General features: G+C 44.4%; 1 protein-coding gene across 7 annotated transcripts; it reads right to left on the reverse strand.

Moving 5' to 3' along the window:
* Positions 1 to 10,888: 10,888 nt before the first annotated feature.
* On the reverse strand, positions 10,889 to 24,765 carry LOC103720445 (uncharacterized). 7 transcript variants are annotated; one of them, XM_008810140.4, is made up of 7 exons: positions 24,618 to 24,759; positions 21,118 to 21,231; positions 19,829 to 20,014; positions 19,629 to 19,668; positions 17,877 to 17,920; positions 13,050 to 13,141; positions 10,889 to 11,157 (listed from the first exon to the last, which is right to left on the reverse strand). In XM_008810140.4, exons 2-6 carry the CDS (start codon positions 21,118 to 21,120, stop codon positions 13,067 to 13,069), a joined length of 348 nt encoding a protein of 115 aa, XP_008808362.1. In that variant the 5' UTR covers positions 21,121 to 21,231; positions 24,618 to 24,759; the 3' UTR covers positions 10,889 to 11,157; positions 13,050 to 13,066. The 7 variants fall into 7 exon arrangements, with proteins under 7 accessions (XP_008808362.1, XP_088563132.1, XP_088563133.1 ...); XM_088707006.1 differs by having other exon boundaries at positions 24,594 to 24,759; XM_088707007.1 differs by lacking the exon at positions 21,118 to 21,231.
* Between the last annotated feature and the right edge of the window lie 1,332 nt (positions 24,766 to 26,097).

The raw sequence follows: 26,097 nt of genomic DNA on the forward strand, positions 1-26,097 counted from the left end.
TACCTCACTCCCGTCTTCAATGAGGTCTGCTCTCTTTTTTTTTGGGAGAGTATGCCAATATGATCTTAATGAGGTGCGGGGCTTTGCATCTGGCAAGGCCTTCCTCGCAACTCTCCGAGGAACGGCCCGACTTTAGTTCTCCAGACTGAAGCCGAGCACTGTTTTCTCCTTCGAGCAGCTCGGCAGGCAGTTCGCTACCAACTTTGCTGCCAGCCGACGCCAGTGGCGAACGTCGGACTCCCTCCTTGACATCAAACAAAAGAAGGGAGAGTTCCTTAAGGACTACATCGACCATTTTACCGCTGCCACCTAAAAAGTTTGTGAGCTTGATCAGTCGATCGCCATGTCCACACTGAAGACAGGAGCTCGATCCTACAGGTTTCTCTTCTCCCTTGAGAAGAACTTTCCCGCCGACTTCACCGAGATGCTGGCCCGAGCTCGAAAATATGCGAAGGCCGAGGAGGCCATCACCTTCAGGCAGGGCGCGACCGAGCAGGCTTCGAGAAAGCAGAAAAGCTGCCGCGAGGAGTGCGGCCGCCCGAGAAGTCGGTCCCCCCCCCGCCGAGAGAAGAATCTACCGCGCCTGAGGAGTCCACCTCGACAGTGGGCCCAGCCTTGATTGAGATCCCCACCTCGACAGTAGATGCCTCCGGGAAGGTATGAGAACTACACTCCACTCAACACACCCCGGGCAGAGATCCTCATGGAGATAGAAGGCCGAGACTACCTCCAACCTCCACCCCCGATGTAGGAGTCAGAATTCCAATGCCACTCCAGAAAGTACTGCCGCTTCTACCGAGACCACAGCCACGACACAAAGGAGTGCTTTCGACTCCGAGATGAGATCGAGGCGGTCATTCACCGTGGAGTACTCAACTGGTTCGTGCAGAACCGACGTGACGAAAGGAGGCTGGTAGAAAATGCTGCGCCGCCCGAAAATCCAAATGACAACAGGCCCATTGCTGGCACCATCAATACCATAGGAAGAGGCCCGGCCGAAGGGAGCTTGGCTGGAGAATTGACCAGGAGAAGGATCCCTCCGAAGCGTCAACGCACTTCTGAAGCCATCTCGTTCTCGGACGAGACTTAAAAGGAGTTGAGACTCCTCATGATGACGCCGTGGTCATCTCCATGGTCATGAATAAGTTTGATGTAAAGCATGTTTTAGTTGATAATGGAAGCTCAACAAACATTTTATATGATGATGCCTTCCAAAAAATAGGAATGACAGAAGGCCAGCTCTGGAGAATGAATGCTCCACTGGTCAGATTCACCAGAGACTCAGTTTTTGTTGAAGGTGAGATCAACCTACTTGTCACGATCAGGCTCGCCCCTCGAGAGATCACCATGAGGATGAATTTTCTTGTGGTTCGCCTGCCCTCGGTCTACAACGCCATCCTTGGACGACCAGGACTCAATGCTTTTCGAGCCGTGGTCTCGACGTACCATCTGCTCGTGCGGTTCCCTACCAAGTAAGGAGTGAGCGATGTTCGCGGGGACCAGATGACAGCCAAACAATGCTACATGGCGACTCTCAAAGCAAAGCAACCGGCCCAAGCACCGAGCCAAACGGAGCAATCAATTGAGACGCCAGCCCAAGCATCGGACCAGGTGCTGCTCATCGAAACCCTAAAAGTGCGGGACGAGCCTTATAGAGAACGGGTAGAACTTGGTGAGCTCCTTATCCAAATCCCCTTAAAAAGAGACTGCCCAGAGCTAATGTACATATTGACTCCGGTCTGAGCTCTCGCGAGCGAGATCACCTGATCGAGTTTCTCCAGTCCAACAGGGATGTCTTTGCCTGATTGCCTACGGATACGCCGGGAATAGATCCCAAGGTCATGGTTCACCGACTCGAGGTGAAACCGACCTGCAAGCCTGTAAGGCAGAAGAAACAAAGCTCTGTGCCGGAGCAATAGCGAGCGGCGACCGAGGAGGTGGACAAACTCCTCGAGGCCGGCTCCATCCGAGAAGTCTCCTACCCCGACTAGCTCGTCAACGTAGTTCTCGTGAAGAATGCTAATGGAAGATGGCGCATGTGCATGGACTACATCGATCTGAACAAAGTCTGTCCAAAAGATAGCTTTCCCCTCCTCAAGATCGACCAGCTTGTCGACTCCACCTCGGGACACCAGCTGCTGATCTTCATGGACACCTTTTCGGAGTACAATCAGATCCGAATGGCGCCTGAGGATGAGGAGAAGACAGCCTTCATCACCAACAAGGGCCTTTACTGCTACAAAGTGATGCCGTTCGGGTTGAAGAATGCCGTAGCAACATACCAAAGGCTGGTCAGCCAGGTCTTTAAATACTAAATAGGCTGAAACATGAAGGTCTATATAGATGACATGCTGGTGAATAGCCAGATGGCGAAGTACCACATTGCCGATCTCAATGAAGCATTCTCCACCCTCAGAAAGTACCAAATGAAGCCCAACCCCACCAAGTGCGCCTTCGGAGTTACCTCGGACAAGTTTCTCGATTTTGTGGTAACCCAGCGTGGAATCGAAGCAAACCTCAAGAAAATTCGAGCACTGCAGAAGATGGTGCCATCAAAAACAGTCAAAGAGGTACAACGACTCACCAGACGCGTTGCGGCCTTAGGAAGGTTCGTCTCCAAGTCAGCCGAACGGTGCCTCCTATTTTTCAAGATCCTTTATCCGCCGGAGGACTTTTTATAGTTGGAGGAATGTCACCAAGCCTTTGAAGAGCTCAGACGCTATCTCGCCTTCCCTCCATTGCTCACGAAGCCTCAACAGAGCCAGCTCTTTTATCTATACCTGGCCGTCTCTCCGGTGGCGACGAGCTCGATCCTGGTCCGAGAAGAGGACAAGTCCCAAAAGCCAGTGTATTACACCAGCCGGGTCTTGAGGGATGTCGAGACCCGATACTCCAAGCTAGAGAAGACGACCTATGCACTAGTCATCTCAGCCCAAAGGCTCCAACCCTACTTCCAGGCCCACACCATGGCCATATTGACCGACCAGCCTATAAAGCAAGTTTTGCAACGATCAGATCGTGCGGGGAGGATCGCAAAGTGGGCGGTTGAGCCTGGAGAGGTCGACCTGGAATACCGCCCGAGGTCGGCGGTCAAGGCCAAGTGCTTGCCGACTTTATTGTAGAATGCACTCTGCCAGATGATCTCGAGCCCAAGCTCACACCAACAGAAGAGGCCCCAGGGCAGCCATGGGTTTTACATGTAGACGGCTCTTTGACCTCGGAGGATAGCGGAGCGGGCCTCATCCTCACCAGCCTGGATGAGGTAATTGTAGAGTAGGCTCTATGCTTTGAATTTTCCACCTCGAACAATAAGGCAGAGTATGAGGCGCTTATCGCCGGGCTGAAGCTGGCAAAGGAGCTGAAGGTCGGGAACTTGAAGGCCTTCAGTGACTCCCAGCTGGTCGTGAGCTAGATTTTGGGGGACTTCGAAGCAAGAGAGCCATCAATGCAGAGGTATCTCCAAAAGGTGCGAGACATCACCTCCTCACTAGGCTCCTTCGACATTCAGCATATCCCTAGAGTGGAGAACGCGAGGGCGGACCAACTATCAAAGATGGCGACTTTCCACATGAGCGAGCTCCCGAAGACCACGGTGCTCGAGTACCTCCAAGTACCTAGCACCGAGGAGCCTGAACCAGCTCTCTACATCGAGACCGAGCCGAGCTGGATGGACGCATTCGTCACCTACCTGCAGAGTGAAGTCCTCCCCATTGATGAGCTCGAAGCCCGCCCGGTTAAGCGCCAGGCTTCCCGATACCTCCTATACGAAGGCAAGCTCTACCGCTGGTCATTCATCTCTCCTCTTCTTAGATGTCTCTGCCCCTTAGAGGCAGATTATGCCATGCGAGAAGTTCACAAAGGAATCTGCGGAAACCATCTAGGAGGTCGGGCCCTAGCCCACAAAATTCTGCGCCAAGGATATTACTGCCCCACACTCCAGAAAGATGCATTAGACTTTATCGAAAAGTACGATCGGTGTTAGCGGAACGCCAACATTCAGTGTCGACCCTCGATTCCACTGACCTCGATCAGCGCCCCCTGGCTATTTGCCCAATGAAGGATCAACATCTTGGGACTATTTTCTCAGACCACCGGATAGAGGAAGTTCCTCATTGTCTCCATCGACTACTTTACCAAGTGGGTTGAAGCTGAACCGGTGGCCCGGATTTCTGAGCCGAAGATTCGAGACTTTATCTGGAAGTCAATAATCTGCAGATTTGGACTTTTCCGCATCCTCATATCCGACAACGGCCGTCAGTTTGACAACATCCGCTTCAGGGAGTTTTGCTTCGAGCTCGGCATTGACCATCGTTTCACTTCGGTCGCTCATCCACGGACGAATGGAGAAACCGAAGTGACGAACCGCACCATCCTCCAAGGACTCAAAGCCAGACTCGACCGAGCCAAACGGCAATGGGTCGAAGATCTCTGCAATGTCCTCTGGGCCTACAGGACTACATCCCGACTCCCTACCAGCGAGACCCCCTTCAACCTGGCTTACGAAATGGAAGCTGTCATCCTCTTGGAAATCAGACTTCCATTGCTAAGGGTGGAGAACTATGATAAAGCCTCCAACTCATCTCGGCTCGGAAGCAATTTGGACCTCGTCGAAGAGACAAAGGAGGCCGCCCGAGTCCGCATGGCAAGATATCAACAGAAAGTGGCGCAGTACTACAACTTTAAGGTGAAGTCCAAGCTCTTCAAGGTGGGAGATCTCGTCCTGAGAAAAGCTAAAGCTTCTCAACCTACCGAGCAAGGGAAGCTTGCCCCAAACTGGGAGGGGCCATATCGAGTTGCTCGAGTGCAGCGGCCCAGAGCATACAAGTTGGAGTCCCTTGAGGGGACCCCCATTTTCCAAAGCTGGAACTCCGAAAATCTCCGAATGTATTATCAGTAGAGCCCCCAGGGGCCTTCGATGTTTGAGAACATAGCTAACACTTCTTCTCATGTTAATCTACCTACGGCTCTTCTTTAATATTTCTCCTGATATTAATCTACTTGTGAAACTTCAGGATGCCCGGCCGAGTCTGGATGCCCGGCTAAGTTCGGATGCCCGACCAAGTTCGGATGCCCCAACTAAACTCGGGATGCTCCGTCGCGACAACTCCAAGTTCGGTCTCCATCTCCAAGAAGACCCCGACCAAGCTCGGGATGCCCTGCTGAGTCGACCGCCAGCCAAGTCTCCCTCGATCTCGGAAAGCCCCGCTGAGTCGATCGCGGGTCCAAGCCCCCTCGACCTCGGTATGATCTCCCGACTAAGGTCGGGATGCTCCGCTGAGTCGACTGTGAGCCAAGTCTCCCTCGACCTCGGGAAGCCCCGCTAAGTCGACTGCGGGCCCAAGCCCCCTCGACCTCGGGATGATCTTCCGACTAAGGTCGGGATGCCCCACTGAGTCGACCACGAGCCAAGTCTCCCTCGACCTCGAAAAGCTCCGCTGAGTCGACCGCGGGCCCAAGCCCCCTCGACCTCGGGATGATCCCCCGACTAAGGTCGAGATGCCCCACTGAGTCAACCGCGAGCCAAGTCTCCCTCAACCTCGGGAAGCCCCGCTGAGTCGACCGTGGGCCCAAGCCCCCTCGACCTTGGGATGATCCCCCGACTAAGGTCGGGATGCCCCGTTGAGTCGACCGCGAGCCAAGCCTCCCTTGATCTCGGGATGCCCTGCTGAGTCAACCGCGAGCTAAGTCTCCCTCGACCTCGGGAAGCACTGCTGAGCACCGCTGAGTCAACCATGAGCCAAGCCTCTCTCGACCTCGGAAAGCATTGCTGAGCGCTGCCAAGTCGACCGCGGGCCAAGTCTCCCTCGATCTCGTGGCGACATCTCCACAACTTTTCGACGACATTCAACGCCCCCCGACACCTCCTACGACAACACACCCCGATCTGAATGGAGGCACCTTACCGAGTCGACCACAGGCCGCTGAAGTCGACCTCGAAGCAGAGTCGCTTAGCTCAGCCGGACAGCTCGACCTGAGATACTTAGTTTCAGTTGCACGAGAGGTATACCCTACTTGGCACATACATTTCTCTATATTTACCTGGTTATATTACAGAATGATCAACGGACGAGGCCCGCCTCCTATGTGTATCTCCGACAAAGCCCTGACCAAGCTCGGGATCCCCCGACTAAGGTCGGGATGCCCCGCTGAGTCGATCGCGAGCCTAAGCTCCCTCGACCTCACGCACGATTCTCCGACCAAGTTCGGGATCCTCCGATCTGGACGCTCCGCACCGCCAATCTCCAATTCGACCTCCATCTACTTCATGTTTCTCCAAGCGAAGGCCCGACCAAGTTCGAACGCCAACCTAGTTCGAGACGGCTTGCCGTAACGACTTCGAGTTTTTTCAAAGGACATCTCGACCGAGTTCAGGGACACCCAGCTGCATTGACCGCGAATTCAACTTAGATTCCGCCTAACAGTGCCCCGACTAAGTTCGAGGTCAAGAGGCATGCAAGCTCCAATGGCAGCCCAGCCTTGACCTACACCAACACTGAGCCCAAGCTCAAAGACTTGGCAGATTTCTCCGGAGTCTGAACCTAAAGCCTTAACAAGTTTTTCCGGAAGCTGAGCCTAAGAACTTGGTGGGTTCTACCGGAATCTGAGCCCAAGGGTCAAACAAGTTTTTCAGGAAGCTGAGCCTGGAGACTTAGTAAAAGTTCGCCGAACAAGAGTTCAACTCAAGCAACCAAGATAAAAGTTTATCAATTATGCAAATGGAAACAAACACAAATACACAGCAAAATTTGGAAAGAAGATACTTCATTGATTAAAAGCCCAAAGGTTGAGTACAAAATTTGACCTCGAGACCGACCTATCTGGTTGTACAGTGGCCGCAGAGGCCGACCTCATTTACAAAAAAAAGAAGGGAAAAAACTAGGCCCTAAGGAGCAGCAGAGGGAGCAGCGTCGACCTCGAGGTCGTCTACAACAATCATGTCGGGATTCCCAGCAGGAGCCACGTCAGGATCATCTGCAGTAACCTTGGTCAGGGCTCCGCCAATGGCCTCGGGAGCAGCTTTAGGCACCCTTTCAGCAGCGCCTTCGGCAGCCTCTCCAGGGAGAGCCTCCCGAGCCGTCTACTAGGCCGCCTCGATCTCGGCCCCCAGCTCGGCCTCAGGGCTCACGGGCGCACTGTCGGACCCGCCATCAGAGCTTCCGAGCTCGCCCTCGTCCTTGGCAAACCCCATTCTAGGCCAAATACCTTTGAGGTCGAGCTGAGGGCAATACCACTGCATCTGCCTCTGGAAATCCTCGAACCTGCGGATGAACCCATCCACGACCTCCTCCTCCAGCAGATCGTGGAGCTCTTCCGATTCCCGAAAGATCTGCACCGCATTCTGGGCTTAATCCAAAGCCCTCCTCTCTCGAGCCTCAAGTCGCTCGATCTTCAGGTGGAGGATCCCCACCTCATACCGCTTGCCGGCGATCTCGGAGCGGGCCTCGACCAGGCGCGCTTCAGAGGCGCGGAGCTCCAACCTGGCCAGTGTGTGTGAGGCCCTCTCTTCGTCAAGACGTTCGACCGCAGACCGCAGCTAGGCCTCGGCGGCCTCCATCCTCGCAATAGTCTCCCTCTGCAAGGCCTCAACTTCACCGAGCCTTTTCTCGGCCTCCTCCTGTGCTCTTTGGCTCCTTCGAGCCTTATTCTGCCACTTAGATGCTATGAACACTAGCGCGTCGACTTCATGAAGATGCTGTAGAAAAAGTAAGTGAAAGTGAGTAAAGGTCAAGAGGATACGGAAATTGAAGCAAGGAGACAAAAGCGAAGAGATGACTTACTCGGATGGCAGAGCAGTAAGTTTGATCAACAAGGCTGGTAAGGTCGGCAGCCCCAAACTCGGCCCGGACGCGACGTTGCTATCATGGAGGGCCGAGTCGTCCTCAAAGATCGACCACTCCAGGCTGAATGGCCTCCTTTCAGGGGGGCCCTCAGCCCCAGACGACCTTGGGACGTCGGCCCTCGACGAGCTCGGGGCAGAAGGATGGGAAGAGCTCGGGACCCGAGCGCCGCAGGTGGACGACCTGGCGACCCAGCCACTGAGAGATGGGGGTCGGGCAGGCTGGAGCCGCAGAATCTACTGCGCCCTTGGAAGAGCCCAAGCTCGCACGCTCGGCAGGAGGAACTTCCTTCCAGATGAACCCGAAAGTCCCAGCCCCAGGATTCGCCACCTCAATGGGGGCAGAAGTCGGGGTCGACCTGGCCTTCTTCCTGGGCTCGAGTTGAGCCCCACCGGCATCAGCCATCCTCTTCTTGTACCTGGTGAAGAGGGCTGCATTGCTGGTCACCATCTCGGCAATGTCTGAAAAGAAGAAAAAATTTCAAGTGTCAGATCGGTGCCAAAAAATGATGATAAAAAAGAAGAAGGAACAAATAAGATAAAGAATAACAAGACAGAGGAGGAGCAGTGCAACTGCTCTTACCCTCGGGGCGCGCCGAGCTCAGGCCAACATTCACCAGGGCCTCCTCACTCAGGAGGTCGTTCAGAAGAATGTCTCCCCCGAGGTCATGAAGAGCATCGAAGATCCTCTGCTCGTCCGCCAAAAGCTTGGGGAACTTATTGATGACCTTGAGCCAGGGCTGCCCCCACATCGGGTCAAATCCCCACGTGCGCTCGGAGGAAAGAAAGAAAAATTTCTCCTTCTACCGATGAATAGAGGAAGGGGCACATCGGAAAAACGGCTTACCGCCCCGAAGGGCGAGGTAGAGCCATTCCCCATCCGCCGGATTAGACTTCAACATGAAGCACCGGCGGAAGACATTTACCGAGGTCGGTATCCCGTGCGCAAGGCAAAGGGACAAGAACCCGATGATGGTCTTCCACAAGTTCGGAGCAAGCTGCGCTGGGACGAGCTGATATGCCACCAGGAGCTCCTTCACAAACTTGTGTAGGGGGAACCGCAGGCCGGCCCAGAGTATCTCTATGTACACCCCAATCCGATCTGGAGGAGGTCTCGTCATCCGGTCTTCCGACCCCGCGGGCTCGAGGTGGAACCCGCGTTGAGGGAAAAATCGGGCGCAGATCAATTCCAACTCCTCCTCGGTCAAGCTGGACCCAACTTCGTCCGGGCCATGACCCATCTTCGAGAGAAAGATAAAAAAAAAGAGAAGAAGAAAAAAAGAAGAAGAAGAAAGAGCAGAAAAACAAAAACCCTCCGAGCAAACGTGGGTTGAAGACCTACTGTGGGTTCCGACGGAAATGCCGCCAACCAAAAGTAAGAGATCAAGACGACTACCGGAAATCGCCTTGGAGCACCGCCGGGAAAGACTAAGCGATGACTAGAAGGAAAGAGAGGGAGAAAAATCTAAGAGAAGAAAGCAACAGCTGCGGCGGCCAAATGAGAGCTTTTAAGGCCAGGCTAGGGTTTACATAGAACCCCCCGATGGTCCAGATCGACAGAACCAAATCCGCTCTCCGTCCAAATCGCGCCATGTGTTGGCCTTGGACACCGAAGGGGCGTATCAACCTGGATCGACGTTTTAAATGCAGAATCGAAGCAGCGTCTCGTCGGATCCGGGATCCACATCATGAGCCCATGGCTCGGAGCAGCCTCGAAAAGCAAAAAGGCTTCGCCTCGTACCCTCATTAAAGATGCCCCGAAGCGCATGGAACGGCAGAGCAATTTAAAGCTATATGATCCCACCAGCATGATAAAGACAATTATTCCCTTTGCCCGAGCTCGTAAGCGGCTCGGACTCGGAAGTCGAAAGGTAGTGTTGGAAAAAAAATGGATTGCCCCGAAGCACGTGGATGCATCGCCGGCACGTGATGACGGGCGCTATGGCAGCAACTCTCAAGGTGCCCGACCTCAAGGCGGCCGACCTCGGAGGCACCCGACCTCAAAGGCATCCGACCCAGCGCGCCCAACCTCAAAACGCGCGGCCTAGCTGCTCTGATCTCGGCCGAACTAAGCCTGATCGATCTCCAGTCCGAAGAAGGCCTGACCGAAGGGTGAAGCAGACCTCTCCACTCCTGCAGGAATCAAGCTCCTCCCCTCTTCATCCGGGATCTAATCCCGCGATCTCCGCCTGAGCGACTGTCAACAATTAAATGCGCACGATCTCCACGGACCTCCAGCTTACTCAAAATCTCAGGCCATCTACGGTAACTAGTTGACTCACTCAACTCTGTTCAGTCACCCATGACAGTTCATTAATTCACACGATCGCGCCCAATCATGGCAGTAACTCATTAATTCGCCCAGTCCCATCACAGGTAACCCTGTATCCCTCCTATAAAAGGGGAACTCTTTCCGCTTAAACACAACATCTGACTTCCGCATACATATTATCTCCTTCTCCACCAAAGCCCCCTCTGACTTAAGCATCGGAGGGCCGACGCCGGGAACCCCAGCCACTGGTTTCTTGTAGGTACCCCGGAGGACGCAGCACGCCGACACGTCACTCGCCGGAGCTCCTCCTCCCCAGCCAATGGTCACCCCCTAGGTCCAATTTCCAGCAACAATGATAATTAAACATTTCAAGCAATTTGCAAAGATCATCAACAATATTCCTAACTTGTTCACATACTAAAACAAATCAAAGTTACAAAGTACAAATCTGGCACTTGTAGCAGAACCATTACGGCCCCTTCCATCATTTTCTCATCGTGCACCCGACCAAAATCTCCATGACTGATAGAATAATGGGAACATTGGTTATTCCTACATAATCCATATTGCTTAGTCAAATAGGTGGATTATCACAAAAAGGCAGTGGCGATTAGAGCTAATCATGGGCCAGGTTTGGGCATGAAAAATGTTAAATTTTAAATAGTTCTAGCCCGACTACAAATGAATAGAGTTTAGGCCGAGGCCCGGCTCATGATCAGCTCCAGTGGCAATATGATTACCCAGTAACAAATTGATATATTTTTGCGGAAAAACATGGATTCTGAGGTAAACTTTGTCAAGCTTCATTTTGTAGCAAACACTATCGTGATTGGAAGTACATCATAACAGCTCCACAGAAGAGCAAAATGAAACTACATATAGGTGAAATGGAATCACCATCTTGAGTGCATTGAATATATAAAACACATTAAGAGACCACAGAATATGAGAAGTTTTAAGCAGATAGCAGTCTGTCACTCTATGCATCAAGAGCATGACTTCACGATTTCTGGTTGTGCAATGTACACTTCCTCAAACTCATTGTCATCTGAGAAAAGAAAATAGATCATTAGATAACTAGCTGATAAAAAATCATTGCGATGGTATAGTACAAAATAAGAACTTGCAGATTTAAATGACATAATAAACGAGGTGAGACAGCCCCTTGACATATGTTGAGCTATCAAAGAATCATAAAACAACTCTTGTTTTAAAAGACTGCATCTCAAATGTGCTAAAGCTTCATTTATTAAACAGTTCAATAAATAGTTTTATCCAACTAGTACCGATCCAGTTTTGTTATACCGGACATTCTTCCTTTTTCTGACTGTAGTGAACATAGAGCATGATTTATATCAAAGTGTTCTCACTACAAAAAAAAATAATATTTCCCGACCCTAGGAGAAAGCGTCGGAAAATTTTGGTTCCGCGCCAAATTGTGCCGACGCTTTTAAAAAGTGTCGGTAGAGATTTGGAATCGACAACGCTTTTTAAGCGTTGTGGAAAACCGGACCTACGACCACGCTTATAGGCGTCGTCGGAGGCCAAAACCATCTCAAAACCGATCCCCATCTCAAACCCCACTCGATGCCCTAGCTCTCCTCTCCTCTCCGGCGCCGACATCAATCCACCGCCTCCCCCGTCTCTTGGATCTGAGCCAAGCCACTCTCCTCTCCTCCTCCCTCCGGCGTCGACATCATCCACCGCCTCCCCTGTCTCCTGGATTTGAGCCACGAATCCAAGCCACTCTCCTCTCCTCCTCCTTCTGGTGCCGACATCAATCCACCGCCTCCCCCATCTCTTGTCCTCTCCGGCGCTGAGCGACGTCTGACACCAAGCTCCTCTTCTGCTTCCTCCTCTCCAGCGCCGGGCGACCGTCCGCATCCTCCTCTCATCCTCCCTCCTCTGCGGCGCCGACCGGCCGATCCCATCTCCCTCCGCCTGAGAAAGAGGTAAATTCTTCTTTCATGCAAAAGATACAAACCCTATCCTAGGTCGAGATGTGATAGATTTTAAGCCATTTCTTTGATAAAACAGCATGATTAAACTTGAAGCTAATATACAGCATGATTAAACTGTCGGTGGAGTGCTGCAATCAATCAATGCAATTTAGGAAGCCATTTCTTTTTGGAAGGGCACTAGCATGTAGAAAAATATGAACTAATTAATGTTTCATATAGAACACGGCCCATACAGAAGAGAACCAGTAACAGAAGGTCATTTTCGTGCTAAATGGCGAAATGCAGGAGGAAGAGAGAGAGTGGGAGTTAAGGATATCGGTTTATCTTTTAATATGTGCAGACTGCTTTACAAAGCTCTATACTATATAGTATCTAAAAAACGATTGTAGTATTTGTGATGAAAATGAGTTATATCTTTAGTTACTTTATTATCTACTGAAATTGAGGGTTCATGCTGATGCTGCTTCATGAATCAAGTTGAACTAATGAGCCAATTTTGATCCCACCCGATTTGTTCCCAAGGGCATTGAATTGTGAATCAAATTTATGCTGCAATCTATGATGACAGGCCTAATAGAAGCACTATTGAATCTATTTTGAGGAATTAATATAATATATCTGGCATGTGTCTTGTGGTCGGATTATCTGCAGTGTCCTGAATATTTCTAGGAAGCTTGGAAAATAGCTTATTACATAAAAACATTCATATGGCATCTGCCTGATTGGGAAGGAACATTATGTTGCTAAATTTTTAGACCATTGTTTTGTTTCAACTGCAATATTTTTAACTTTTTAGATTAGATTGTCCCATTGAATTGCATACTCTTCAATTCTAACATGGAGACACTAGAGGTGTCATATAATTATTATTGATTTTGTCTTTTGAGGATATGTTTCAAGAAAATTGAGCCACCAAATATAGAGTATAATTTTCATTGTAAGAGCTGAAGAGTAGTGAGAAAATAAATGACATTCATGCCTGTCGGTGGTGTAACTTTAGAGGAGGTTGCTGTCTCTTGATGTACCTTCAGAGTTGTCTGGAGCGGCACAAGAAAAAACTGTATTCACTAACTGCAAGAAAAGTTGGCAATGGTATCCAAAAGTCAAGAGGCATTCACTGAGTGTGAAAAAGGTTTTGCTTTCAAGGAATGTAAATCTAGTGGCTTTTAGCAGTATCATACAAATTGAGAATGGATATGCTATGAAGATAGTGGATGAGCTTGATACATGGCTCTCATGATGATATTTTCAATAAAATTGCTGAAAATATATTTATTTGGACTTTAGCTAGATTCAGCTTGAGGAGCAGGAATTCAGATCGCTTGAGATAAATGAAGGATGACTTGTTGAGGTTGGTGGAGTATTTCTGAGATATAGATTGAGATAGCTATCAATTAAATAAATGGAGTCAAGGAGAGATCTTAGATACTATATCTTTCATGTTGAAGTGGTGGTGGAGATTGCCACTGGAAGAAAGTTTATCTTGGAAATGTTTTGTCGAACTTAGATACTATATAGAAAAAGAGTTGGATGGTCAAGCTCTTCCCCGAGCAACATTACTTCACCTGCATGAAAGAGTGTTCTGAAGGCAAAAGAGAATTTTTTTTTACAAGCATAAATGTAAAGGTTGGGTATGGGGCTGACACTAAATTTTGGACAGATTCTTGTGGCTAGGGAATCAACTCCTCCTACTATTAAGCTCCATCAGTTAATAGAGAATTATGCAAGGGATGAGAACAGTCAGCTTTCTATTTGGCCCAAGTTGAGGAGGAGCAAGATGAGGCTGCTGATTTGGTTAGCATCCAACAGCATGTGCTTCTGAATGAGGGCATAGACAGGGTGACTTGGATATGGGATCTTCCATGTGAAAGGTTTCTATGATTTTTTTTTTTTCCTACTGCGGAGAGATCCGTTCCTCCTATTTTTTATGCTACTTGGAGGAGTGCAATTCTGAAGAAGCTTAGGGATATTGGGAGGCTGTTGTTGATTAAAAAGCTATTAACAGTGGAGAATCAAACAAAGAGGAACTGGAACTTGCCTTTGAGATGTGTTCTGTGCTGAGCATTAGGAAATCGTGGGCTATTTGTTCATCAGTTGGAGAATGGTGGCAGGTTCTAAGCATTTCTGGCATTTCTATACATTTGCTTAATGTATAGAAATTACTTCTATACATTGAACTAATTAGCAATTCATTTAGATTTTATTTATTATTTAACTAATATTACTTTTTTTTATGCATACTAGGTAACAACATGCCGCGAGGAAAACGATTCAGAGATGTGGAGTTTCAGCACACATCCGTGGGATCTTCTTCCGATCAGTCCCTACGGTCCCAGCAGCCCGACGAGCCCCATCAGCACGAATCTCAGTCTGAGTACGTGCCACCTGCTGATTGTCCAGACATGAATGACGTGCACATCCAGGGTAATTTGATTTACATTTTTTATATTAATTTTTCTTACAATCCATGGATATTTTATTTTATTTTTATAGATGGACTGGAAAGAGTGAGGAGGACACGAGGACCCACTCGAGCATGGGACGTGTGGAGTCTACGTGAGGATGAGAAGATCGTCGTCCAATGCAATGAACTGGGGCAGCCTATTAAGAGGACTGCAAGCATTTTATCGACTTTTCTAGGATCGGTTGCACGGATGGGTCAGTTGTGTCCGCTCAACTATACGAAATGGAATGAAATGCTTCCTTCGTATAAGGTTGAGCTTCTTAAAGTTATTGAGGTAAAGAATTGAATTTGTTTACTATCACAATTTTATTTTTTGATTTATCATTGTTATAACATTCTTGACTTTGGTGTAGAAAAAGTTTGTCCTTCCTGCAAATAGCCATGATTGGGTGCTGAAGTCCGTCAACCGCAAATGGAAAGAATATAAGGCGAAACTAAAGGCAGACTGGAAGCACGTGGGCATGACTGAAGAGAGGGTGGCTCGTGTTTGTCCTCCTGATGTAATCCCTCATCAATGGAGGGAGCTTGTCCACTACTGGTTTTCAGAGAAATCTCAAGTTGTGTATATTTTTTCAATACCTTAGATTGTATTTACTAATAATATAGATTACAAATTTATACATTAAATATATTATATTGTTTATTCTTTTTTTGGAAAGACGTATTTCAACATTGGTAGAGCTGCACGAGCCTCTCAGACTGTTCCTCATACTTCAGGCTCGATGAGTTGTGCTAGGCGTAGAGCTGAATTCGTAAGTTTTTTTTAAACTCTTTACAACTATTTTAAACTGTTCTATCATATAGCATGTATCATGATAACTAGCTTGTCAATATACTTTTTGTTGTAGATGGATGATAATGGAAGGGAGCCTGGTAAGGTGGAGTTTTATAAGATGACTCACACCCACCGAGATGGCAGTTTTGTTCGGAAGGAGGCAAGAGATATAGTTGTATGTATTCATTTTTGAATCTTTCAACGATATTATTATTAGTTCTATTATTGCCATATATTAATATGACTTTTTCTTTTGTGCATTATAGGACAAGGCAACAACTCTTATTTCAGAGCGTGTCGGAGAATCATCATCATCCGACGCGACCAGTCATGTCGAAGCTCAGGTGCTCGCCGAATTATTGGGCCCAGAGCGTTATGGTCGAGTGAAGGGTTATGGCGTTGGAGTTACCCCCACTCAGTTGTCTGCAGTGGGAATGTATACAAGAAATGCTGGAGAAGGTAGTAGCAATGCAGAAGTTAGTAGACTTCGGGCAACAATTGAAGATATGAAGGATCGCCATCGGCAGAGTTGGCGAAGCTGAAGCAGAACCAACAAACTTTGCAGTCTCAGCTTGAGCATACTTCATCTATGTTGCAGCGATTTCTCCCTCCTCAGGTAAATAACTATATATATTTGATGACTTTACATAATTATCACTTATTTTCATTAGTTAATGATTTTCATATTCCTAACTTCTAAAGTTTCTCTTTTTTTTTATATAGATTTCTGATACTTCAACAGCTCGTAGAGATGATGATGGTGCTGAATCCGGTCCCTGATATTTTTGAGACAGTTATCTAAGAAGTTTTATATGTATCTTTCTTATATTTTTCAAAATACATTGTAATTCTAAACTTATTATGTAAATTTCATCATATATGACAATATGCATTTTTTGAATGATCTGAATGTTTGTTTTGATGTAATGTAATGCAGGTTCATATTGCTATAATATGTTTCTTAATATGCATATTTCTAATTTTTTTCTTTAAAAAAAACCACTCCCGACGCTTTAAAGCGTCGTTAAAAAACGACTCTGGCACGGGCTGAAACGCTTTCGCCGACGCTAGAAAGCGTCGGTAAAAATATACAACCGACGCTAATAAGCGTCGGTAAAAACCTGCGTTAAGCGTCGGACAAAACCCCGCCACTATCCACCATGCCCAAGTTCTAGTTTATGCCGACGCTTTTTGGCGTCGGAAAAACAGCATACACTGACGCTTTACTAAGTGTCGATAAATCTTGGCTTTTGCCGACGCTTTTTCTTAGCGTCGGCAAAATATTTTCCCACTCAGGTATCGCTGACGCTTTTGCGACGCTTCCTGTTGCGTCGGCCGGGTTTTCACCGACGCTTATAAGCGTCGGTGAATGCTGAAAAAAATGCCGGGAAAGGCCCATTTTCCTATAGTGTCTAGATACCATGGTATACCATTTTCCCTCCATTTCAAACCAACAATGAATAAAAATAATGTAACAAATGACACCGACTTTCAGATATCTAATAAAAGAATCAAAATAAAATAATGAAACCAGAATTAAGATTAAAAAAGTTTATGAACTCCTGAATGCAAGGGTAACTCGTATGATTTGTGCTTCAACTAATTTTTTCAGATGGAGCCTTCCAACCTCATATAATCTTCAGTTATTCTCCCAGAACATTAAAACAATATAGAAGGGAGTATATAGTAGCCATTTGTCATCTAATGTCAGCTTCCTTCAATTTTCGTAGCATGTGCAAACTAGCGTATCTTAAAACTGAACAGAATCAAATAAGAAAATTTTAGTTATTTCTTGTCCTTATTGCCAATATGTCTAGAGAAAAGAAAAAAAGACACGTGGAAGAGAATTGTTCTCTTCTCTTCTTAGGCATCAAAACTAAAATGAAGGCAACAGAGAGCAAAATGCATGCATAAAAAGCATCGAGATGTAACCTGTGCACGAATGCAGGCAGTTCATCTTCTGAATCCAGTAATGAGTCATCACTACTATGAGACACTAGACTGGTTGAGATGTCACTATGCCCAACAATGTTGCTTTGACTAAATTATTGATAGATGTAACTTGTCTCTCCTTAGGTTCTTTTATTCTATTAGCATCTTTCATGGGACTTACATGGGCTCCCAAAAAGGGAAATGGGGTCTATGCGGGAAGAAGTTGGAGCACTGGTCATCTCTAGGGTGGGGCCAATGGTTTCAGATTACCATCAGGGAATTATTTTGTCGGTAAATTATATTCCCTGATCACATGAGGAATGGTAGCTACACATATACAAAGGGAATTATAGACAGCAGTTTCTTCCATATAACTTAAGAATGCATACAAGTCATTTCTCTGGATGGTATTCCACACTGTATTCCAGCCAATGTAGCACTAGATCTATTTCTTGGGCATCTTTGTTATTCAGGAGCTCTTCAAGAGGAAACATTTGACAAACCCTTTTTTTGAAAAACAAATTCATTATCAATGAAAATAATCCAATAAAAGCAAATAAAATACCAATAACATATTCTTATGTCTTACAATTTGGAAATCTAAATTGTATCTGCTAAACAAAAAAAATGCTTACCATGTTCTCGTTTTTGCTTAAGTGTTGTCCTTCCATCCAATATGCTACATGTGCGGACACAATAAAGACTTCATGATAACAAGTAGCACTTTGCGATGACTTATTGAATCAAAGAATGGTTTGCAGGAGGGAATAAAAAAAGAAGATAAACATCTAGCAAGATATTAGGCTTTAACATAAATTATCTTAAGCAAACTCTTCAGTAATGCAATTATATTTACATGTTCGCATGAAGTTAATATGTTGATGGTCGACAAGAAAACACTTATACATGAGGCAAATGCTGAGATAACCATATAAGTTAGTAGCAAAGCCTAGCCCAAATAGTTTCTATTAGAGCCTCCTAAAAATTGTATTCTTTCTGCAGCAACATTGCCTCTCTATCTCCTAACAAGCTATATTCATCTTTCACCTGCATTCGAGTTCTTTGCTTACAAGTTTAAAAAAATGCACACTAGTCTAACCTGTCCAGCAATCTGAAACCATCCAGAAAATTGTTGCGCCTATCTCAAATTCTTGCTTCGCTGATGTGGTTATAAAGCTTTCATCCTACTTTGACTTTCTCAATATAATCCAAAATCCATTTCAGATAAACCATGCATCACTAACTTTTAAGAAAAAGCCTGTGTACAAGCAATAGCTACTGTAAACTCACAACCAAAGTTGCAAAGCCTTCCTAAAGTACTAATTTCTTCGCAATATTACCTTCTCTGTTTTCTTTTCTTTTCTTTCTCTTTCAATCTTTCTTTCCTTTTTTTTTTTTCTTTTTTGCTGAAGGCTACTACTAGAGACCCATCCTTCAGAACTCTGGTAAATCCAAACTAAGCTGACCTGTCCAACAATCTGAAGCAATCTGGAAAACAGCCTAGAGATTAAAAGAAAACCAGAAAGTCAAGAAATGCAACTATTTTTTTCATGATAAATAAATCACCTAATTTTGTTGCATCAGCAATCTCAGACCACTGATCAACTGATCAAAATTGCTAGTGTAAACTTATTTCTTTGTGACTAAACAACAGCCATGATAGGCCTTTGTTTGTACCCTTAGCGAAGCAAATTTACTGCAAAGGAAAAGCCTAAATAGTCCAGATGAACAGAAGACCTATATATCCTTGAGATTCTGCTTTTGACCATTTTGTTGCACCAAAAAGGAGGGGAATTGCACTTTTGTACGATTGCCTCGACACAAAGCTCAAATGGTAAACAATGGAAGCAGGGATTTTGTCGTGGTCACCAAGTTTGGCAATAGAGATGGTGCTTGAGCACAAGACAGGTGCAAGCGCTGGTTAAATGCAATGCAGCAAATGAAGATGCCAAATATTTTTCTTTTGGAGATGCTCGACTGACAGATCTTACCCCAGCAGGGGAAAGTCAAGTGATAGAGAACACAGTAATTAATAGAGATGATCTCAAAATAATAGGCTTGAAACTAAGAAAAAGGAGTCGTAGAAAATTTTGGTGAGGATCACAGACCTAGAAGAAACTAAATATGGGAACAGAAACTTGGAAATGCTGGCTATACTAAGGTGAAATAGCTAGAAAATAGCCGCAAGATAGCTAATAAGCTATACATAAATAGCATCTTGTACATATAAAGTGACAAGCAATTACATATAGGAAATACAGAATTCACACAATAAGATGATCAACGAGGTCATAGAGGTCAGTCATGCAATATTGTACATGTAAATGTTGGTCATCAATAGAGTCAAGCAATTAATAGATATAAATAGATAAGAAGAACAACGAAACCTTTTCTGAGAGCCAATGCCACAACAGCATCATTCTCCACCTACACATAGGTCAATAAAAAGAAATTAACAAACTTTACTGGTCCAAATTTTTGTCTACAAAACAATGATCAATTTAGGAAAAGCACCAATTAAAAAAAAAAGCTTGTAAAGCAAACAAATTTAGAGTATGGTCAGAGCATCTTGTTTGAATATGATTACCTTCTGTTCAGCTAATGTCTTTGAATCATCTAATATATCATTAGTTGCTACCAAGCTTAAACGCTGATTATTGCTTGGTTGATCAATCAAATTTTGCAATTTCTGCTTAATGTTTAGAGTTGTCTCGGTTGGATCACACTGCACAAAGTAGGTTGTCTTGTTGCGCTTTACACGAATATACATAGCCTGCATCATAAAAAGGGTAGCATTACAACAAATTGCTAAAGGGAAGATATCGGATCGAGAATACCAATGTTGATAGTAAACTACATTGACAGAGTCATTGAATAAGTAGCCCAAACTCTCTTTTTTTTTTGCTATCAAAGTAGTGCAGACCTGTTGAAAGTCAGAAAACTAGTTCTGCTCATGGTAGGGAGCTGAACAGCAAAATATTTATCAAAAATTTATCTGCTACACCTAATGTTTTTCTTTTTCAACAAAAACAGATTAAAAATTTATTTTAACCCCTCCTGCAGCACTATAACTCAATGCCTCAATTACCAAATCTTCCTCCTATATCCCTTGTGTTATCTTCTCATAGAAGTCTTTTATACTTGGACAATTAACTCCACATGTCGGTTCTAGCACTTAATATGTGGTTTTGCTAATAGCTAGCATGTTCTTCTTTAAGCTTAAGCATGGTTTGCCGCACAGCCCTGTACCGCCCGGTACGGGGCGTACCATACCGTACTGGAAGAAAATCAATATAAAACTTACCTTCAAGTCGGTACAAGCTCCGTACCGCCTGTACTGGGTGTACCAAGATATACCGAGATGTATATCAATTTGTACTGAGGCGTGCCGCGATAAGGTACGAAGGCGTACCATACTGTACCAAAATCGATAAGATACCGATACGGTACCCAGTACCGAGGTTGCGGACCTTGTTCATAATTACTACATAATTGAAGAATTAGTGCTTATTTGCCTACTAGTTTTCCATACTATTATGCATGAGATTAAGTGGATTCCTCCTTTCTCCCAAATTATGCCTTGGGAGAGAAAGATGAGGAAGAGAAATAAAAAGAAGAGAGATAAACCATATTGGTTTTAGAAAGAAACAGGCACTAAATATTTGAGTTTTGAAACACCCAGCAGAAAAGTGACATGTCGCTTAACATAAAAAGAAGTATGGAGAATGAAAATCTGTTGTTCGCAAAAATGCAGACATGGAATACATAGATGTGGAACATTATTGAGGATATCCTGCATCAATCATTCATCATGGTTTATGAGGATTCATGCCAACATACAAAAGTTAAATACAAGAATGTATAGTTTAGTAATACCATTTTCAAAAGACGGTTGCAAAGAAGATGAACTTTTAACTTCTGACACACAACTCAAACAGATACGCTGCTTGACCTGGTCAGGCTACTGTTGGACAGATGTAATGATAAAATCTGCATCATAGATTTTAGAGAACACATGAGAGACCTTCATAATATAGTATACCTTTTTCAATGATGCAAGATGACATAAAAATCAACTATAGGAATATGAGCAATTAATTATTTTTAAATTCTTTTAGGGCATGTTTAGATTTTTCTACAAAATTGGGCTAAAAATCCTATAAGATTTATAAATTAGGCCAGTACAATCAGCAGGATCACAGACTATAGGCTGGATAGGTTTATATTCATAAAATATTCAGAAATAGTTTGGGAGTAGGCCGGCCCGAATACCATAGGAAGAAAAAAGATCAGCAGGTCATTTTTTTTATCCCAGCAGAAATGGGCTGAGATGGGTCTAGTTAATATGAGGTGGGCTAGGCCTTATATTCTGCAATCCTAAAAATCCCATTTCCAATCATGAGGATCCAATAGGATTATCCAAACAGGCCCTTAATTGTTTCACAGATATGGGAAGTCAAAAGAACATCAATTCTTTGCCCAATATATCATTTCCTTAAAAAATGAGAGGAAAAATTGATCTCTATTTGTACACAATGTCAAATTCTTTGACAAACTAAGCAAATAATTGCCTATACAGAAAAGACTCCAAGTTCTCATATGTACGCACCCAAAAAATATAAATTTTTGATTTTTTAACAAATCCATGGAAATTTTGGGTCATCTTGCTGTAAAATATAAATTCTTGCTAGAATGTACCTCCAGCAAACACTTAACAAGGAACATAGGCCATTCAAGATATACTTGGCAGAAACACTACCATCACCTTCCACTGCTAGGTAAATTGAAAATCCTTACCCTGAAGTTGACCTTTTTTAAACACATCACATCCATCTATCTCACCACAGTTTGGCCTGAAACCAACCTTAAGCATCAGCAATGCAGCCGAACGCCCAGCTTAGCTTACATAAACAACTACATAACAGGTTGATGTGACCTCGTATTGATTAGAATCATGTTACAGGTGATAGTAAGGCTCATAGATTGCATTGCTAGATTTCTTGAAAGTTTTATATGGTTTCTATCCAGAAATCTGCAAAGATATATAGACAGACATACAGCTTTTGTTTAAGAAGGATCATGGAAGGTTCTTGGGTTTTCATTAGGAGATACGATCGGTAAGGGATGGAACTAGCATTTACGGTTAGCTTTTATAAGTGTTGACAAGGGCTTATTTCAGGACTATTACCTGGTTTGATGACAGGTTCATTACCTGGTTTGGTGACAGGATCATGAAGAACAGCTGGCAATCTATGGAGGAAAGGCTTGAAGAAGAAGTTGGGCTTGAAGAAGAAGTTGACTTTTCTAAGCGTCGACGAGGAGGAGGAGGAGGAGGAGGAGGAGGCGGAGGAGGACAAAAGGCTTGAAGAAGAAGTAGGCTTTTATGAGTGTTGGTAAGGGGGAGGAGGAGGTAGAGGAGGAGGAGAAAAGTAGAGTAAAGGAGACAAAAGACAAAAGTAACCCTCAAATCACACATAAAAATACTTCATTACAACTGCCAATCTGTTTAGATGGTGGCGGCCCTATCCTCTTTGTAACTTAGAGTGGCAAACCACTTGTTAGAACAAGAAGAAGAAAAAGGAGTTAGCATTATAAGTGTTAACAAGAATTTATTTCAGGACTAGTATGAGTACTGACAAGAAGAAGAAGATTAGAAGAAAAGTAGAGAGAAAAGAAGACAAGAGAGAAAAGTAACACCTAAACCACAAAGATTAGAAAACTTTATTACAACTGCCAATCTATTTACAGGGTACCCACCCTATTAAGGCCTTCTGTATTGATTATGGACTTCCTCTGATATTTACTGAAACACATGAAGGCAAAAGATCTCCCTGCATATGACTGTTTCAACCACTTCTGCTGCATGTAGCTCAGCCGAGATTATCATATTTGAAAGTGGCTCTTTAACTCTCTGGGATAAGGTCCAAGAATCCTTTTGCTAGTGATACACTGGAATTTCTAAGTCAAACTAAAAGTTTCTAGTTCATGTTCATGATTGGTTAGCTTGCTCATAAAAAATGTAAATTCTCTGCCTTGATATCATATGGAATATACATTAGCTTAACCATTATATTCCAGACTACAATCAAATAACCATGACCTTCCTGACAAAAGGTGTGTTGCCATCATTAGAATGACATCACAGAGTACCCGATCCTTAATGACCCAAAAAGAAGGACATTAGGAACTGATAAATCACGAATGGATGCCTTCAGACCATATTTAAGTTCATGACTATGTATGTGGAAACACACAACAAATATGACTTTCCTCCATTTCACTTGTAATCTAACTCTTATGTTCCAACTTGATATTGGGTGCAACCAAGATGAAGGGGTTGGATCCTAATGACCAAATGATTTCAAATCGCTCTTGATGTTTGCAATAACAGCTTCAAGTTTTGCACTTCTCCTCATGGCAAGATCTCTCAATTCAACATCAATGATCTTGTACAAAGAGCTATCATACTAGTTATGATGTAGCGTCCTACAATGAGGATCGTGCACAAATAACTCAAAGATGATAGATCAACTTATTATTTTTTCCTTAGTGTTAATATATCAGCCGATATCCCTAAAAATCTTGATCCAACTCAAATTCCCCCACTATCCATCTCAGCTGAGATAAACCAAGATCTTGGCATCTTGGTTCCCGTCTCACCAAGATGACTGATACCTCAGCTTTTAGAGACCTTGTCTATGATAAGCTTTTTAAGAGATGTGTGCACTATGAAAGACAGACATTCAAAGCAATCAAAGTTTTCCCTGATAGAAAGATGACGTTTGCTGTTCAACAGAAACTGTCTTCCATATTCTCAAATAGTAATAAACACCACCACCACTACTACTATTAGCATTATTAAACATTCGGTACAATGCTTTCTACCAACCTCCACTGATTTGTTAGTATACATTCTTCGAAGGAAGTCAATTTACTAGGAGAAGTATTGACATCAATCCTCTTTCACACAGTAAGAAAGAAAGTTTGGACAAATAAAACCAATTCACTCAGCAAACTGGTGGAAAGGATAACCATTCTGTCAACCACTTAGAAAGAATAACCACCACTGCATCTCCTCGTGTTAAAAAATCACAGCCAAATTTTGGAACAAGGATTGATGGTAACCACAAATTGTTAGCGACCACTACAGGTGCAATGATAGCAGCAGAACACATCAGTGAACTAAAACAATCAGCACAATGGAATAGATCTAATTACCGCGAAATTCTAATGTTTGAATTAACAAAAAAAAATTGTAATCCACGACAAGTACAAGTAGATGGAAGCCTTTCAGTCACCAAAACAACATAATTTCCCAACATTCATTAGACAAAATTAAAGGGAAAGAATACAGGAAACCGGAACGAGAGAGAGACCACAGAGCTATCGGAGAACCCGTGGGCTTGGAGGAGATGTAACCCTAGGTCTTTGATTCGTGATTTTATGGGGTGGATGGTATAGAGACCAGAGAGAGAGAACGGCAGCGGTCTCGGGTTCTCGGTACCAAGATAAGCCACAGCATTTTTTTATATATATATATATATATATATATATAAAGCTAAAGCATTTGGCGTCAAACTAATCATTAGACTCTCGTGGGGATGGGGCCAATTTATTGACCGGAAAATCAGGCGATACTTAACCCGTGATTCGATACATAAGTTTAGCAAAACAGGTAAGTTGAGATAAATTTTTAACTCATTTAATAAATAGATTTTTGATCTATCCTCTATCTTAATTATTGATGTTAAAATCTTGCCTAACCATGCTCTGATGATCTGGAGGCATGGATGGTGCAGATCGACCTGCTTGGTCCACGATTAGGGATGTGAATGGGCCAAGTTGCACTACAGGAATTATAAGTTTTACCGACGTTTTTGAGGGCCTTTGCCGACGCTAATAAGCGTCGGCAAAAACCCAGCCGACGCAAAGGAAAGCGTCGTAAACGCGTCGACCATATCGGAGTGGGAAAGGTTTTCGCCGACGCTAAACAAAAGCGTCGGTAAAACCTGGGATTTCCCGACGCTAAGGAAAGCGTCGGTGTAGGCGCCATTTCCAACGTAAAAATGCGTCGGCATAAACTAAAGGGGGCCTGGCGGCGTGTTTTGGCCGACGCTTATAAGCGTAGGCGAAAGCTTGCCAGGCACCGCGTTTTGACGACGCTTTAAAGCGTCGGAAGAGGAATTTTTTTTTAAAAAAAAATTAGAAAACAAATGCATATCATAAATCAACATTTACATCAATATAAACCTGCATTACATTTATATCAACACAAATATTCAGGTCATTCAAAACATTTATATTGTCATACATGATTAATAAGTTTTAGAATTACATTGTACTTTGAAAAATATAAGAAAGATACATATAAAACTCCTTAAATAACAGTCTAAAAAGTATCAGGGACCGGATTCAGCACCATCACCATCTCTACGAACTGTTGAAGTATCAGGAATCTACCAAAAAAAAAAAAAGAGAAACTTTAGAAGTTAGAAATATGAAAATCATTAACTCATGCAAAATAAGTGATAATTATGTAAAGTCATCAAATACATATAGTTATTTACCTGAGGAGAGAGATATCGCTGTAACATAGATGAAATATGCTCAAGCTGAGACTGCAAAGTTTGTTGGTTCTGCTTCAGCTCTGCCAACTCTGCCTGATGGCGATCCTTCATATCTTCAATTGTTGCCCGAAGTCTACTAACTTCTGCATTGCTACTGTCTTCTCCAGCATTTCTTGTATACATGCCCACTGCAGACAACTGAGTGGGGGTAACCCCAACGCCATAACCCCTCACTCTACCATAACGCTCTGGGCCCAATAATTCAGCTAGCACCTGAGCTTCGATATGA

This window comes from Phoenix dactylifera, chromosome 11 (assembly GCF_051530095.1).
Source record: "Phoenix dactylifera cultivar Ajwa chromosome 11, Ajwa_hap1_PhDact_Kaust_v1.1, whole genome shotgun sequence".
NCBI classification, from domain to species: domain Eukaryota; kingdom Viridiplantae; phylum Streptophyta; class Magnoliopsida; order Arecales; family Arecaceae; genus Phoenix; species Phoenix dactylifera.